At 39.2% G+C, this 17,473-nt stretch overlaps 1 protein-coding gene across 2 annotated transcripts in view; it reads right to left on the bottom strand.

The window, feature by feature from the left end:
- Window positions 1-1,986: 1,986 nt before the first annotated feature.
- The window catches only part of pdlim2 (PDZ and LIM domain 2 (mystique)), a 66,218-nt gene continuing 50,731 nt past the window's right edge, over window positions 1,987-17,473 (bottom strand). For both annotated transcript variants that reach the window (XM_053503121.1, XM_053503120.1), the window contains exons 7-10: window positions 13,629-13,747; window positions 5,463-5,602; window positions 3,835-3,946; window positions 1,987-2,792 (exon numbers count right to left, since the gene is read on the bottom strand). In XM_053503121.1, the coding sequence (XP_053359096.1) occupies window positions 2,600-2,792; window positions 3,835-3,946; window positions 5,463-5,602; window positions 13,629-13,747 (564 nt within the window). In that variant the 3' untranslated portion in view covers window positions 1,987-2,599. The remainder of the gene's footprint in view (window positions 2,793-3,834; window positions 3,947-5,462; window positions 5,603-13,628; window positions 13,748-17,473) is intronic.

Genomic DNA, 17,473 nt, shown 5'->3' with positions numbered 1-17,473 from the left:
AACATTCTACTAGCAAATGATATTTTGCAACCAACCGACTCTTATGGGAAAGGAAAAAAAAAAATCAACATGTCATGCTTTGAAACTGTGCAAGAAACCACAGAACAGTGACATCATGTGTATAAAAATGCCACAAATAGGACGAGATGCTTTCATGTATGCTGCATGCTGTCGCAGGAATCTCCTGAGAAAATACTATATTAATATCGTGTGCAGATTCCTTATTTGTAGTCACAAATTAGCCACACTCGTTATATTAAAACTTCTGTCGTCTCATCAGTGCCTTTCGTTCAAGGCTACTGTCGCCCCATTCACTGCTGTACAGGTGTGAACGTGTTAAATCAGTTCTTTTGTAACTGAGGTGCGAGCAAAAATGGATGCCCCACTTGTGATTTGCACGAAAGAGGGTGTGTCAGGTGACAAAACAAAGCAGAAACAGAAGTGTTTGGATATCTGCAAACCGGCAGAGTATGGAACGAAAACATCCTCAATCGTCAACCGAGAAAAAGTCAACCATCAGTGGGAAAATTTGATGCTTACAGTTTTTTGAGTTTCAACAATCAACAGCACTCGTTACAGTGAGATGGTTATTAAAGAGCTTAAGTCTAAACTTCAGGTTAAATGCAGAGGACCGCTATCTAAAGGCATCGACACTTCTGCAAAGCTTCGTTTGAGGTGTTAAAGCATCCTTCCTATAGATCTCGCTCTGTCTGACTTTCACACGTTTGGTCCCCAGCCCTACGAGGAACTAAAGGAGAACTAAAGACAGCGGTTGATTCGTGGCTCGCAAGCTCAGCCTGAACATTTTTTAACGAGGGAATACGGATGCTTGTTGACAAAGTATATTGAAAAGCAAGAATATTATGTCAAAATATTTATAAAAGTTAACTCAATTACATTCTGCAGGCAGAACGCGAATTTTTTTCCCTCGATTTTCTCACTAATTTAGTCGTATTAAATTTCTCCCCATCACTAGGGGGCTCCCACATTAAGGTTACTACTACCACTCAGTCCGGAGGGCTGAAGACCATCACGTTTCCTTCAAACTATGTGACGCCAGCCGGCCGAAGACCATCACGTGTTTCCTCCGAGCCACGTGACACCAGCCGACTGCATCTTTTCCAACTACTCGCTCATATACAATTGGGGGCGGAGTACTTAAACTCCTATTTTGAAAATCAAATAAAATTACGTAATATCTAGTAAAAAAAAATATATATAATTTTAGGCGGCCTAACACACTTGGAGAGCTTAGACGCCCCTGATTGGCTAATCCCTCCCCTCTGAGAGAGCTCGGCCAATCAGGTCTCTCTAGACTGCGAGAGGTTACAGCATCACGCGGGAATCGAACTCGCGATCTCCGGATGATAGGGCTATACCACTTCGCCACTCGGACCTAGAACACGGAGGAAAGGGATGAGACAATTAGGGGCGTCTGAGCTCTCCAAGTGTGTTCCGGCCCAAGAACATGGATTATTTTTTTACTTACCCGTGTACAGTATAATCAATCAATGGTAATCATTTTAAATCTGCAGTTAACAAGCCAAACAGAACTAATCACTCACGCAGTCATTTACATGAGCAAATTTTATATTTGAAAATGAAAAAAAAAAAAAAAAAAGGTAATGAGTTACAATCCCGAACACAATGTTTCTGAAATCATACAAACAAGTCACCAGTGGTAGAGTTCTGTGTGTAAAGAGGGGGAAAAAAAGCCACTTGTGTGATGGCCACTATTAACAAAATAATAAACTAATTTTATATAGTTCATTCTTTTATTTTTGCCACATTAAAGTGTTGTGTACTCCGCATCAAGTTTGACATGCACAAAAACACACATACAACCCTGTCCGCTATCATTCTATATATATATTTAACCATTTAAAGAGAAAATACAAATATTTACACAAGCATTGTTGCTCCTATTGCATTGAAATACAATTCCCTTGTAGATGAAAAAGAAAAAAACATAAATGGAAAAAAAAAAAAAGGATAAATCAAGGCTGCCCAAAACCTTTAAAGTGAATACACTGGATGCTTGGCTATAACCGCTGCAGGTCAATACTGTGTGAGCAGCCCTGGATTAAATGGATATGCTTGTAGGAGAGTGTGTGTGTTTTTCTGTGCGTGTTTCTGCATACAGTATATAAACAGCAAGATACTTTCCACATCGCTTTATGCATCGTTCGAAAAACATAACCTAAATTAAATCCGACTCCACACACAAACACACGATGGAAACCAGTCCCATGTGCACGATACAATCCTTGTGATAAATATGTCAATAAGTGATGAAGCAGATCCCGGGTCTAGATTTCCATGAAACCCAACTAAACATGAAAGAAGTTTAAATGAAACAAAAAGCCAAATACAATGTGTAGAAAACTGGCAGGTAAGGTTTAATGTGTAGGATACTTTATGCTTTATACACCTCCTCATTTCCCTTTAGAGTCACAACAGCTAGTATGGTTTGCACACAGCTAAAGATGTAGAAGGTTCTCTAAGGCAAGAAGCAGCTGTGTGCTCTGTGCAGGTTACTCAGAGTTCGCTGTGTTGTCTGTGCCGGATGAAGTGAGCGAGTGAGAGTGTGAAGGGGCCCTTAGTGCTGAGGGGAGATGGGATGGCGGTAACCAGCACCAGGCCCCTGATAGCGCTGTCGCGCGTGCTTCTCGCAGAACAGCTCGTTGTCCACCCAGAAATGGCCGCGCATCTTCAGGTTGAGGCCGCAATCTGTGCACGTGTAGCACTCGGGGTGGCGGAAACGCTCGTCCGTGATCCTTACCGCCTGGGTGCTGGAACACATTACACACAAATGCAAATTCCTTACATTAAAGTCACCTTTTAAAATCAATTTATTAACAGACTTTTAGGATACTGAAGGTGTATGCTCTTATTGTAATGTAACTAAGGCTGTGTTCACATTATAAGGCACATAGGATAAGATTTGTACATCATGGCGAAGTGGCTTTTATCCGTCTCTTATCGTGGAAGCGTCTGTCCTGTGAAACGGCACGAGTGCGCATATCGAAATGTCTTTGCTTGCACTATCTGGGTTAAAACATATTTGTGAGCCCACACATTCATTCCAAACAATGGATGCGATTTGTGCAAAAATACACTCTGGAGGACGGCGAGCAGTTAGTCAGCTGTAGATGAGGTTCAGAAAAAAAAAGAAAGCCAGATGTCTCTGGATGACCACATATCAGATACTGTATACCTCAAATCTAGGACCATATATAAAATTAATTCCAATCTGAAAAACTTCAGATTTCACATTTTTGCATTCAGTCAGTCATAAAAAAAAATTTAAATTATTGATGAGTGACTTTGAGTCACTTTAGGCTGGTGGTGTGAACATAAACAAAAAACATGGCTGCTGTGTCCACCGAAATGTTCCATTTTATACATGCATTCAGGTCACTAAACGTATATATACTGTACTGTGCGACACATGCTGTCACACCATTACACCGCCTTCTTTTTTTTTTTTTAAATAAAGTTCTTCACACGCAATCTCCATGTTAGCCAGTATGACACTGCTCTGTTGCTCATTCTCACTGTTGTATGAAGCCCATAAACGCAAATAAATTATGAGACCAGTTCTTGCCCCAGGCTTAATCCAACAACTATGCGCTCTATTACACACTTATTAATCTCTAATTAGGCAATAAATGCACACACCACAGCAACAGGCCAGGGCACATCATGTGTTTGGGAGTTAACCGCCTCTTTGCTGCGTGTTAGGACTTGCGCGTGTTGCTGTATACATTAACAGGATGTATGTATGCATGTATGTATGTATTTACTGAATGGTTTTAGAGTGTTCTCACTTACACAATGTTGTTGCCGCATTTTTCACAGGTGTGGTGTTTCTGGACCCCGGCGACAGAAGACGTCGGTTTTGGTGGGTTTGGTGAAAGCTTCCCCGGAAACATGACCGCGGCCTCTATTAAAAAAACAAACAAACAAAACAAACCAGAACATTTTATACACAAACACATTTGAAACTAAATCATAAAGGTTGTGTCACACTCATTTGTAAGGTGTTGATCACATGTTTAAGCATCTGGTGAACTGATTGTACTTCGATACAGTTCATAATGTTATCGACCACAAAAAAATAAACATGATTAATAGTGAATTTAACTGACCGTAGAGGGGAAAAAAAAAAATCATTTAAAATTCTCAACTTTGGGTTTTACTTTTATTTATATCTTGTTGCTGAAGTAGCCGTCGGTAATGGAACATTTGTTGTAATAATAATAATAAAAAAAAAAAAGTTCAAGCTAATAATAAGCTGATCAGCTTTACAATTTACAAAAAAAACAAACAAAAAAAAAAAGTACCCACATTTTTTACAAAAGCTCACATACAATTTCTACCTGCAACAAAAATCTCACAAAATTTAGTTTGGTCTGACGTTATATACAGTAATGGTATTAGTTTCCACTGAACCGGTGGCTAAATGTACCAAGTTTACGGCAAGATTTCAAATCTACTGACATTTCATCTTGAATGAGAGGATATAGAAAGGTTTATGTTTACGCCTTGTTTATGCCAAGTTGAACCTCTTTTATCGTCAGCCAAATACACTCCCTGTTTGGTAATTGGAGAAGGAATCACAGATTCAGTAGAACGGATAAAGATTACATTTTGTCCAACAACGGTTGCAGTGTGTCAAAAGATTCACTTAAAAACTAAACCCAGTAGAAATATTCACTTTAGTTTTTTAAATTAAAATCTATTGGCGCAGGTATGTGTTTACATTGAGCAAGTAGCTTATTGTAAAGTACAGTAGATTTTTAAATCTGGCACATAACTGTTCATAATATTGCTTTTACTCAATATTTTGATTTTATTTAAGGTGCAGGTTTAACTTCAGGCAAATACAGAGAAATTTTTTTCTGAAACTGGTCTCAGGTCCTCCAATTAATAAAATGCAAAGATATCATTGAAAGAGCGAGTTCTGTCCAATGTACAGACAAAACCTCTCTTTTATTTATATAGGATATGAGAACTGGTCAGACATCTTCCCACTCCACTCTTCGTTCAGAAGATTAAGATGTCAGACAGAAACCCACTAAAAGCACATAGCTGATAGACGAAGGTCAGCCCTACTTTAGATATAGTAAAAACAGACTGATATAATAAATTCCATCTGGATCTGTGGTTTGCGTCAAAGTCCGCAAGGATTTTGTACAAGCAATTGTTATGCAGGGAACATCGATACGCCCAACACATCCCCGGCATTTATAGTTTTATAGCCACCAAGCGCTAGTGATAATACTGACTGGTGGTGGTCCAGAAAAAAGAACACCGGAAGTGGATCAGGGCCAAGCATGGACTTTAGCTGCAAGCTTTATTAAGCCAAGTTAAACTCAGTCAATCATTATAACATTGAATTTTACACAATGGAGTGGTTGAGCAACTAATGCAGGCAAAGAGAGAGAGAGATGGTTTACCTTTCTCATCAGCCTCCAGCACCTCTTGCAGCATTCTGAAGGTGTTGGACTGGCGAGGAGCCGCACGCGACTCCTTGTTCTCCTGGATCATCTTGTACACCTCTGATTCACGATCAAACCGCTGCATCGCAAAGTCCGAGCTGACAGACACAGACAAAAGGACAGAGGGTAAATAAAGCAATTGAATCCGTTGTCTGAAATCTAACTCATTAAACAGACGGATCAGTATCAGCGCTAAAACAGTAGTGCAAGCTTACTAAAATGATGGACATTTCTATTCATAAAGTTTAGCAACACTGCAGCTACATATAAGACAAAAGGAAATGAGTGCTGTGGGAGAACAGGACCTAAAGCAGAGATCTTTTTTTATAACCCCATCCCATAAAGTCTGGCTCATGGAAAAGCCTGTACGTCTGCGTAGTTTCTACTGCACATACAGACTGCAGATCAACATGTTAAAGACCGATAAGACCTCTATCCACCCCTTACAGACAGACAGGTATTCATAAATGCAAGCTAAAAACACATAAAAAAAAAAAAGGCCAGTGAAAGTCCTGGGAAACAAGAAGAAATGCATTTTACTTTTTCATTCATCAAACTCTGGACTCACCTATACTGTACATCTGCATAATCATTTGATTAATTGAAGCAGCGCTCAGTAGCAAAAAATAAATAAATTTCAGAATGAACACACCTCAGTTTAGAACTTTGTAATAATTTTATTTTAAAAAAAGCATTGAGTGGAATATTAAAAGGGACCCAAAAAAAAAAAAAAACTTCACTTATGTTCATCACTTTTTACATTTTTTGTATGGGCCAGAGCTTAATCAAGCCAATCCCTATTGTGACATCATACAAGTAGAGACCAAGTCCACTCCCACCCCCTTTTATATACTTTTTAAATAACTTTTATATATTTTAGATATTGATAATTGCATCATGAATCAACACATATACAATTTATTTTGTTGGTCAGAAATGCAGGTGTGAAATGCATGAAGACAGGTGTGAAATATTTAATAAAATTTCAAGCATAAGCATTTCCCTGTGTTTTGATTGGCTAAAGTAAATAAATAAATAAATAAATGCCGTTCCTCAAAGGGGCATTCAGGCTACAGACACTGAAACAGCACTTGGAACTATAATGCAGCCAATAACTATGATGTATGGTTTGAAGGTTGAATTATTCAATGGTTGCTCATTTTAGTTTTATGGTTTCCCCTAATAAGTCTTAATCAGAATTTTTAGTATTTAAAAGAAACAAACCAGTCATCTTCAAGCATTAGACTATTACACTACAGATCACTCCAACAATATTAATCTGCTCATTCATCTTATAGATAAGGAAGGACTGACATAAGAGAAGCCTTTAATAATGTAATCCAGCCATTTGAACAAGTGTTCATAGAAAAGTTCTTAGAAAAAGAAAAGACAAAAAGCACAGATTCGGTAATCACTGCTTGGCCCCTTTCCTTTGAAAACATGTGTTTGTTTCAAACCATTTCCTCCAGTGTTTGGAACAAGAGTCCTTTGAGAAATGCCTGAGAACAACCTTCTCGCCAGCACTAATTTTATGCTAACCAGAAATCCAGTGAAGTTCGAGTTACCGAACTGTTCCATCCTCATGCTCGTGTGAGTTAAGTCTGTATTAATTTTTAAATGAATAAACCGTCTGTACTGGACGACCTTCATTCCTTGTTTCCTGAAACTGCTGTGTGCATAATGTTTGAGTTTCATGTAGTCACCTGCAGTAAACGTCAGTTTGGAATCAATCTGTCTGGTAAAATAAGTGGGTGTTTACTTTTATTATTGGTTAAACTGTTCACAGCACCATGGAATTCGTCAGCCATTTGGAAACAGTGTGGGAATTAAAAAAAGGAGTGAAATTTAAGGAAGACTTTTGTCCATTATCCTCCCTAATTCGGTCACGTCCCTGCACATAGAAGAAGAAAAAAAACACATTTTTTTTTTGTTTTGAGAATGTCATTTTTAAACCCTCTTTTACTCTGTCAGTATTTATCACATTGTTCTTAAAATCCAGCTAGCATGCCAGAGCGCAGCACAGCTTAGCCAAAAATAGACAGCTCTGTCATTTAGTTCTGTTCAGTATTGCTGTTTTCTTCTGTGCGCGTCATGATAAAGTTATGAACATGCTAGAAGGAGCAGGAGTAACGACGTACTGTAAGTGTTTTCACCGCTTACACATTCAGGTTTCCTTTCTATGATTTGGGAGGGGGGTTATGACACCCAGTCCGTCATGTCATGGCTGGACACCAAAGGGAAGAGAACCACATGACTAATGCCTTGTTCAGACTGCAGGCCAATCTGTTCTGTTGCACAAATCTGACTTTTGGAACTGACGGACCACACTGTTATTTGAAAGTCATCAGTATGGATTTGGCTCTGTTCTGACTGGCAACCCAAATGATCATAGCCACGTTGCTGACCTATCTGCATTGGTTGCTGTAGTAACAACCCCAGAGGCCTGCATGCAGCATATTTCCTCATTTAATCGCCGTTTCTGGACATTCCCTCCACTGTAGCTTTGCCTGTACTGATGCATCCCCTAAAGTGCTCAGACATTTCACTTCATCCTCTGTCCTGGGACTATTGTTCTACATTTCCATACTACAGCTGTTCTTTCTGAAAACATGGTTTATTTAGCTGCATTGGAAATTTAACACTTTTGTTAAATTTTTTACTTTGTGCCAATAGTGCCAAAAGCTGAAAAAGGTCCTTTGCGACCTCCTATAGCATACGTAACTTTTTACAAAATTAGAAGTGCAGCTGGCTTAATCTCTTTTTCTTCCACTGTCTTCCTGCTATTTTTTTAACCATGGATCTATGTTCACAACACATGAACGCCTGCATGATGTCGTGAATGACCGAGAGTTTAAAATCCGTTTCAAATGGGGTAGACTGGATTGATACACAACTTTACGAATCTGATTTCAAACCCCCTCCAAGATGTGGTTTATACTGAATCCGATTTTTGCAAATACACTGAGGGCTTTTACTGTTTAGACAACATGAAAACAATCTGATTTCAATCTGTACATTTCAAAAATCGTTGGGAATTTGGGCTAGCAGTCTTAACAGACAGAAAAGGCAGTTTAACTAGTATTTAAGAATTACATGGAAGTATTTGGTAACCATGCGGTGAGCAAACCGCCCAATCAGTGCAACCTGCCACCGTCACAACTCTAGTGTGGGTGTCCACAGGGTGACGCTTTTGTCTTTCAGGGATTTAAGTTCTCCGATGTCACACTGATTCTTTCTCACCGTGGATTCTTTATCCTCGCTTCAACTAAACAACTGACCTATGATCAAGAATTTTTAACCGTCACAACATTATATTTACCCTCCACATGATTCTAGTCTTCGTTCAGTCATCTTTAACTTCCCATCATTACTACTTTAATGCCTACAGCTTACAGCAAGTTTCAGGTAACGCAAATGGAAGTGGAGTGTGTGGAGAGATGATTAGAGGCGGTTGTAATCACTGGTCCGGAGTAAATTTATGAGGGCTTTCTTCAGTGCCGTGCTGCTGAACTAAAATTACAGGTTATGGTTGGTGTAAATGCTGAACACATGCAGGGGACTAATTGGAATGATTTTATGAGCAGGCTACTGCCTTTCCACAAAGAACAAACAGCCTGTGGCTAGCACACATGTGCATACTGTGTAAACTTGTTCGTCCTGATCCTAAGGACACGGCTGGTTTTAGTTTGACAGTATTTATCTAAACACACGCAGGAACAACCTCGCCTTTTCCCCCTCTTTGAGTAGTTGGCATTAATAATAGACCCAGAGAAGAAAGGAAAAAGGTGATGTTTTATATACAGCTTTATACTAAAATGCTACTGAATTCTGGATTCTGATTGGTCTGTTGCTTAATTTTCTAAAATTGCATTTCTGACAGTAACAGTAGTGCTGCAGTAAAACACTAGTGTGGAAAACTCTTCAGAAAAAACATTTTACAATATCTACATACTTAAGTAAAGCTCCAGGGGAAAGTAAAAACCAGGGAATGTCATGTTGGGGACCAGTAGAAACTAATTTTGTCTTTTGTCCACGTGGACATGTCAAGTCTGCGTCTGCTCCAAAGACAGAGGTAAGGTTTCGTATATGGGTGTGATCGTCACCTGTAGAAACCTGCACAACAAGTAGCCAATACTTTGCATGTTTTTTTCCCTTGTGTACATGCCTTCTCTGTGAGATCTGGCTGTTGAAAAGTTGGAATGAGAAACCATCGTGGTACAGTACATGTAGAGAGGGAGATCAAAGCTCGAAACCAGAAGGGGGAGGCGTGATGAGGGACAAAAAGAAAAGAACGAACAACCAGGGAAAGGTGAAAGGCTCTGACAACATGCGATGAGCACTGCTGAAATGTCTGACATTACTCGCCTGCTCGGGCAGATGTGCGAGAGCTGGAATGCTCACGGCCAATGCTGATAGAGGAAAAAGATAATGCAGTGGTGTGATGTGGCCAGATGCAAAGCAGAGCCAATGTAACGACTTTCTCAGAGTAATGATTTACTTTTTCTATATATTTATATATATATATATATATATATATATATATATATATATATATATATATATAAAAACTTTTACCTCTCTGACTCTGGAGACTCCTTTCCAAAAAGAAGTTTATTCTAGAGTTAGTAGTATAGTCCATGTATGTTGAGCATCCGCCTTAATAAAAAACAGATGTAACTTCTGTATGAGCTGCTCCCAAGGAAAATTAAAACACCTTCTGACCAATCAGATTTGAGAATTCATCAGTACTTTGGTATACAATATATAACAAAGACTGTTACAGGAGACTGTGTCATAGGATAGTATAATTGGGTGATATGAACAGAGTGAAAAACATAGGTTAGATAACAGATGAAAGCTAAGGGGAAAAGAGAACAGTGTAATATTAACATGTGTAATATATACTGTATATTTATATACTGTATATAAAACACGATCTAGACAAAGCGATGCCAGCTACAGAAATAAATATCGAGATGAATGCATATGCAAAGAGACGTATACAAAGAGAAATAATGAAGTTTTAGATATAGACAGAGATGGGTGAACCAATGAATTACACGGAACAAGATGTGAAAGATAAATAAATGAATAGTCAAGAGGATGAGATCAGCTGTAAATTTTTAGATCCGGACCGAATACGCAGCCAAAGCCCCAAAATTGAATCCAGATCCACAGACTCCAAAGGAAACCTCACCCCCCTCCTTTTTTTGGGGGGGGGACGACTCTGAAGCTATCCCTTTCCTCTCCTGTCGCTCCTCCTTCACTCGCTTTCTGCCCTGACATGGTAAGGTACAGCATGGAAATCCACAAGAACATACAGACGCCCATCAATATCAGAAGCAAGGGTAAGAATGGCATGGTGTGACAGGCGTCCAGACAGAAGGACAGGGGAAAAAAAAACAAGCAAGCAGATCCAGGACAATAGAAGTCATCCAGATGAAAAATAAATAAATCAGATTAATACCTTACAGAACATACATTTTTGTTTATCTGGAGGACTTTTATTGTCCTGGATCTACTTGAGTCTGTAAGTGCATGATTGTAATCTCATGTACACACACCTAGCTAAACAGGCTTCCGAAAAAAAAAAAAAAAATCCTAAACAGTCTGCTGATAAAGGACAAGCCAAACATTGTGCTGTCCACATGTTACGCCTATAAACCCCTGCTAGATAAAATTTACACACTTACCTCAAAGACACAGAGTAAATCCTTCACAGCTAGGACCGAACAGTCTGCAGTGGCAGCCTCACGCACACACACACCCACCTCAAGCTGACTCAAAAGTGCACGCACACTCACATGTAAGCTTATGCTTATTTACACACAAACACACGCCCCTTTGCTGAGCTACAGTAAACGGAGAGTTTCTGTCTAAAAAGGTGTGACTCTGGTGTAGGCTCACTGTATAAAGAGGAGGACTCTATACGCTGAGTGGAGGGGTGGGGGCGGAGCTGGAGGAGTGTGTGCTACAGGAGAATGCGTACAGAATGTACTGTATATGTATACTGTACATATGTGTGTATGAAGAGGGCCGATTGGGGGTAAGGAATGAAATAATTCTTTTCAGTTGCACAGGGTGAATGAGCAAAGGAAAGGAAATAACGGGTAATTACAAGAACATTACAGAGAGAGAAAAACGGGGGGAAAAAAGACGGCAAAAAAAACAAAAAAAAAACAACAGTTACAGTGTTCTCTAAAAGTACTGAGAAAGCAGGGGCAATTCTTTTGTTCGTTTTTATTTCCTGATATTTAACATCTAGGGCATATTTGCTTTAAACCTTTTACAAGCTGAACTTTTTACGAGTGATCACAAATATTGGGGCGCTCGACCGTTTAGTTTCTTATTGCCCGGGTGTGCCATGTTAGATGAATCATTTAAACAAACGAAATATCTCTGAAAGTCTGAGCCCTTGGTCTGAGTCTGGGTTTTGCATGTGAAGAGACTGCATTGGGTATTAAAAACTAAGCCATTTTGAAGCTGAGAAAAGAGGGAAGAATCGATCAGAACCATCACACAGGCACTGGGCGGGGCCAATACAGGAGCACAAAAGGACAGAAACCTGCTTGGTGGACCAACAACCGAAACTCATCAATGACCTCAACGACCTCCACTAGGCAGCGGTGAATACATCACAATCCACAGCTAAACAACTTTGGGAGCAGGAATGAAAAAAAAAAAAAAAAAAAAAAAAAGGTTGCTTCACAAGATGCAAACCAGGAAGAAACAGAAACCCAGATTGGAATTAACGAGATGTGCAAGGGCGTGGGCGCAATGATGATAGAGGAAAATGATGAAGCAGTGATGTGATGTGGCCAGATGCAAAGTAGAGCTTATGTACTGTAATGCAAGAATCATTACATAAGCTCTACTTTCTAATCAATCTAAAGTTGATTCCCTCCCCCACCCCCCACCCCCACATTATATACTAAATGTTAAAAAAAAAAAAAAAAAAATCCAATTTCATGTGCACATCAACTATTTCTATTATTTATTCATAGGAAAGTTTAAAAAAAAAAAAAAAAAAAAAAGCTTTACCCCTCTGACTCTAGGAAGTCCTTTTCAAAATAATTTCATTACATTTAAAAAAATATTGTTTATTATTGAGTGTGTGTGATCATCAGAAAGCCAGATTGGAATTAAAGCCTCAAAAGTTCTGGAACCAAGATTTACCTCAATCAGCTAGTAAAGGAAAGGCCAAAGTGTGCAGAAAGAACGGATTCTTTTAACTTCTCATGATTTAAAAACGTATGAGCTCATGGGTCGAGGGCAGTGAAGGGAGTGTCGTGGCTGAGGCTTGCATGGGCTTCTGAAACCGACTCATTTACTGCCTACCTTGTAACTCTCCTCCTGCTACCTCAACTCACTACCTCATTACCACAAAGTATTGAAATGTGTCATGTTGTCACTCTTTGATTGCACATCTGTCTCTTTCGTATAGGACTTGGATATTTTTTTCAGTTACTTTAAAATGTCAAATCGGTCTCGTCTCAGCTAGCCAGCTAATTAGGTTTTTTAGTTAGCTACTTAGTTAAATTATGCTGTTAATTCATGTTGTGTCTAGCACCTTGGTCCTGGAGGGACGTTTTTTTTATTTTACTGCGTACTAAATTTAAATGTATAGGGTTGAAACGACAATCAAAGCCGACTTGAAGTGGAAATTGCTGATTACCCGATACTGGTTGCTGCAACTCTATTATTATGGAAGCTGCAGAATATCTACAAAAACACTGTCAGAAAAATACATCCAATCTAACTGGAAGAAACTTTATGAATTGGTGGGACAACTACCCAAATCACACATGTACACAAAATTCATCAGGACCAAGATGGAAGGTTTTAGACTGGCCGAGGCGATCAGCGGACCGTAACAGAATACATCAGCATATTAGGTAAGACTGAATACACGAAACACACCCTCTAACAACAAGATGTGTGTGTGCATAAGTGAATTAAGTGACTTATCAGTCACAGAACAGAATCATACACTATTTATTGTAATAATTCTCTCAACTGAAAACTACAAAACATTTTCTTGTGTTTATTGAAATTAAGGTTAGAGTTGATGATCACAAGAACAGCATGATGTGTGCGTACGCGTGTGTGTGTGTGTGTGTATACCTGTTGCGGCGGGGGGAGATGGGCTCTCGTTCGATCGGACTGTGTGGTGAGTAGCGCTCAGGAGGTGTTGGAGTTCGACTGGACACGGAGTTGCTGCGGAAGTCCACTGTGGAAATCTCCTGAAACCCCACAAAATACACGGCATGATTAGCATCTGAACAGGACAGAAAACAACCAAAGACATTTTTCTTATAAAAGACTGTCATTTCAGCAGCCCCATGTTTTCCAGGGAGCAGCTTTTGATCTCCAACAACAAGGTTCTAAGACATGTTAACCAACAGTAGTTAGTTATTAACTTCCTACACGATTATTTGGGTACATGTGGCTTGGGAAGATTGGGGGAAAACCAGCGGGACCATCTGGGGGGAGGCTGAGTACTAGGTTCAGAGTCTCTGGTTTAACTTTCCATCCATAGCATCATTAAGTGAAAAGTATGTGTGCAGCCTAATGTTCAATCAGTTTTTGGTTTTTTACAAACGAGCTGGAGCGAATGATGAAGACCGAAAGGAATGTAAAACGGTGACTTCATTTAGCATGCAGATATGGTGACATCAGTCTATATTAACATAAATAATACAGATTAGCTGTGTGTGTGTACAAGTAAGAGCTTGCTTTTGTATGTTGGTACCCACAGTGATAAGATGCAGAAAGATTTGATACTGCATTGACATCTGGCGTGTCCCCATGAAGTTTATTTTTGCTGTTTATATGTAGAAATCCCCAAAAGTCTGTCTTTTAGCTAATGATGCAATAAGGTGAACAATTTCATAAATAATAATAATAATAATAAATACTGCAATTAGACACATTGTAATTATGATTTAAAATGCAATATGTAACTACTAAATGCACCATGTAGGATTCAATTGTTAATGTATTTAACACTAAATAATAGTACAAATAACATTAAGAGGATGTTTACCAATATTTATTTAGCGCACCAAAAGATATTTAAGGAAAAAAACAAAAAACAAACACTCCACATAAATTCCTTACTGTGTATATAACCTGTAATGAAAGTTTGCGATTACATAATTCCATATTGCGATTTAGATTTTTGTATTATTAATTGTGCAGCATTGTAAGGTTACGCTTTGATTTAGGCAGAGAATTAATTTAATGGTTTCATTACAGGAATAAAAGCAAAAAATACCAAAGAAAAAACCTTCCCCCTGTAGTGAGGCACCTGATAGAGTTTAGAACTGCTAGAGCACATCACAGGGCAAGAGTTGTGTGTGTGTGTGTGTGTGTGTGTGTGTGTGTGTGTGTGTGTGTGTGTGTGGTGGGACGAGAGTTGTCTGGATATAAAGCCAAAACGGTTTGGATAACTCGATTCTTAGACAGCCTGTTATTGTAAAACTACAGAAATACAGGGCGTCCACAAAAGTCTCCATACGCAGGGGAGATATAATAAACTAGGTTTTAGTAAACTGTAACTATTTACAAAACGTTCTCTTTTGTCATTCATAAGAAAAAGAGAAATATTTTAAAGACATTTAGATCAGAAGTGTTAATTCCTCTTGCATATGGAGCCCTTGTCGGGACGCCCAGAACACACCAATCAACCACCAATCAACAGAACAACTACAACAGTTACAGCAAAGTGTTTGTGTGTTTTCTCGCTTTGTTTAAGCAGATTCCTTTACGTCAGACAGACGCATGTTGGGAGGATGAGCTTAAGCGACAATTCTCTGTCACACTAGCAGATAAAGGGGTTATAATAAAAGCCGAGATAATTGGATAAAGGGACAGAGAGAAATCAGGTGGGAAAAAAAATGAGCAGAGTTGGGCGCACACACCTGCGGAGAGCAAGCACACATTAGGGCATTAACGTTAATCTCATCTTCAAAAGACGAGTAAATCGGCTTAGAATCCTGACTAAGGCTTTAAGCGCGCTCGCTCTGTCATCGGCTTTGTGGGCCTCAGCGTGAGTGAAAGCTCATCTGCATTCCTGGCATTTAGCACTTCTATTGGAATCAATCCTACAATGTAACCATACACACACACACACACTGCGCCAAAGCTCACTCACACACATACGTGCGTGCACGTATCGTACCAGGTTGGGATAGCGGGTGCGTACTGATTGCTATCCATTTCTATCCACGCTGGAAGCGATTGGGATGAGATGACAGAGATGGAGCTTACTCGCTCCCAGATGTTTGGCTCTGGACTTCATCATGCCTGGTGCTCACATGTCAGTTCTGGGATCAGAGCACAGTTGCAACATGTACACATTGCAGCTGCACACACGCAGACCTGCACACACAAGCTCGACTGTCTAAGTGATACCTTCACTAGGGTGCGCTTGCTCTGCGATTAACCAATTAGCAGTGGGACCCAGGAAAGGAACTAGGACATTGACAAGTTTTGTAAATGGGATTGCAAGTGTACAATCTGACCACTAGAGGGCAGGCCCCACAGGAAAAAAAAAAACAAGCACTGAGAAAAGGAGCACATAAAAATTAACTTTAAGGTGGTGATTTTAATGTGTTTTAAACCAGGATGTGCATTACTGTTCCTCTGATAATAAAAGCATGTTTAAAAAATGCCTTTTCAGGTGGTCCTACCTGCACAAGTACATAACTTGCAACTTATGTACGTTACCACTTAAGTTTTCCACTTAATATTTACTTCAACTTTTTTTTTGACAAATGACTTTTATTCATTCAATATGGAAAGATTCAAATGATGATACTACATTTATACACATACAGTAGTGTGGAACAGCCCTAATTTCTTCATATTAAATTTAATGAATAAATAAATACATAGAATAGAATTTTTTTTTGACTGTGACAGGCTGCAAAGTGTCTAAATACACAATTTAAAAAATGGTTACGCATTAACCATAGCAGCAACCTCATTTCCCCCCTCATCTTTTCCAACCACTCAGCATTTAGCATCACCAATAAACTAATTACTAGCCTGATCATCGGTCATCTGGTTCATGCTTCGAGTTAGTTATGTTTTTATGCTTGAATGATTCATAGCTTATTGTGTGGCTTAAACAAACAAAAACATTCCTTTGAGACTGGTCAGGTACAGGAACTGGACTGTAAAAGGAGGCCAAAAAAAGTCCTTTAGGAAGCTGGAGAGGTTTTTCTCCAGGCTACATTAAAAATGCAAGAAAGCCGACCTTCTAGAAGCAAGATATGAAGAAATGCAGTGTAGCTCAGGGTGTTCGTACAGTCCTGTAAATGTAAAGCTCTTTCTTTTTGTACTGTATTTTATTAGCTACTTTAAAAAGAGAGAAACATTATTTGCTTGGAGTTTAAAGACCAGGCCACTATCTTCCATTGCTCCATGGTGCAGCAGTTTGATGCTCATGCGCTCACTATTGGCGCTTTTGACAGAAGACAGGATTCAGCATGGGCTCACTTTGCCAAACACAGCACAGTGTGATCCTCTGTTGAAAATCTGAATTCTAGCCATGATCTTAGGGTGTGAGAACACACAGTTTGTATTACAGTAGCTCTCTCCTGGGATCAGACCAGTTGGTCTAGCCTTTGCTCCTAACATGAGCCTTAAGGGCACACGTCTCTGCTGTTTGTACTTCCTTGGAGCACTTTTGATGGTAACTAACCCACCCAGATCAGTACCATATATTTTAAAGAATCTCTTACAGCCTGTCGTCTAGCCATCACAGTTCCACAGTCCCTTGTCAAAGTCGTTTAGATCCTTAAACTTACCTAATTTTTCCTGCTTCCAACTCATCAGCTTTGAGAAAGAACTTTTAATTAGCTGCCAAATACATCCTGCCCTATAACTGGTACCAACATAAGATGAATCTAATGTTATTCACTTAGTGGTTTAACATTCATTCAGGCATTCAATCTCACAAT

This window comes from Clarias gariepinus, chromosome 9 (assembly GCF_024256425.1).
Source record: "Clarias gariepinus isolate MV-2021 ecotype Netherlands chromosome 9, CGAR_prim_01v2, whole genome shotgun sequence".
In the NCBI taxonomy this organism is placed as follows: domain Eukaryota; kingdom Metazoa; phylum Chordata; class Actinopteri; order Siluriformes; family Clariidae; genus Clarias; species Clarias gariepinus.
Note: the sequence above shows the minus strand (reverse complement) of the source record. Positions and strands in the feature narration are given on the sequence as shown.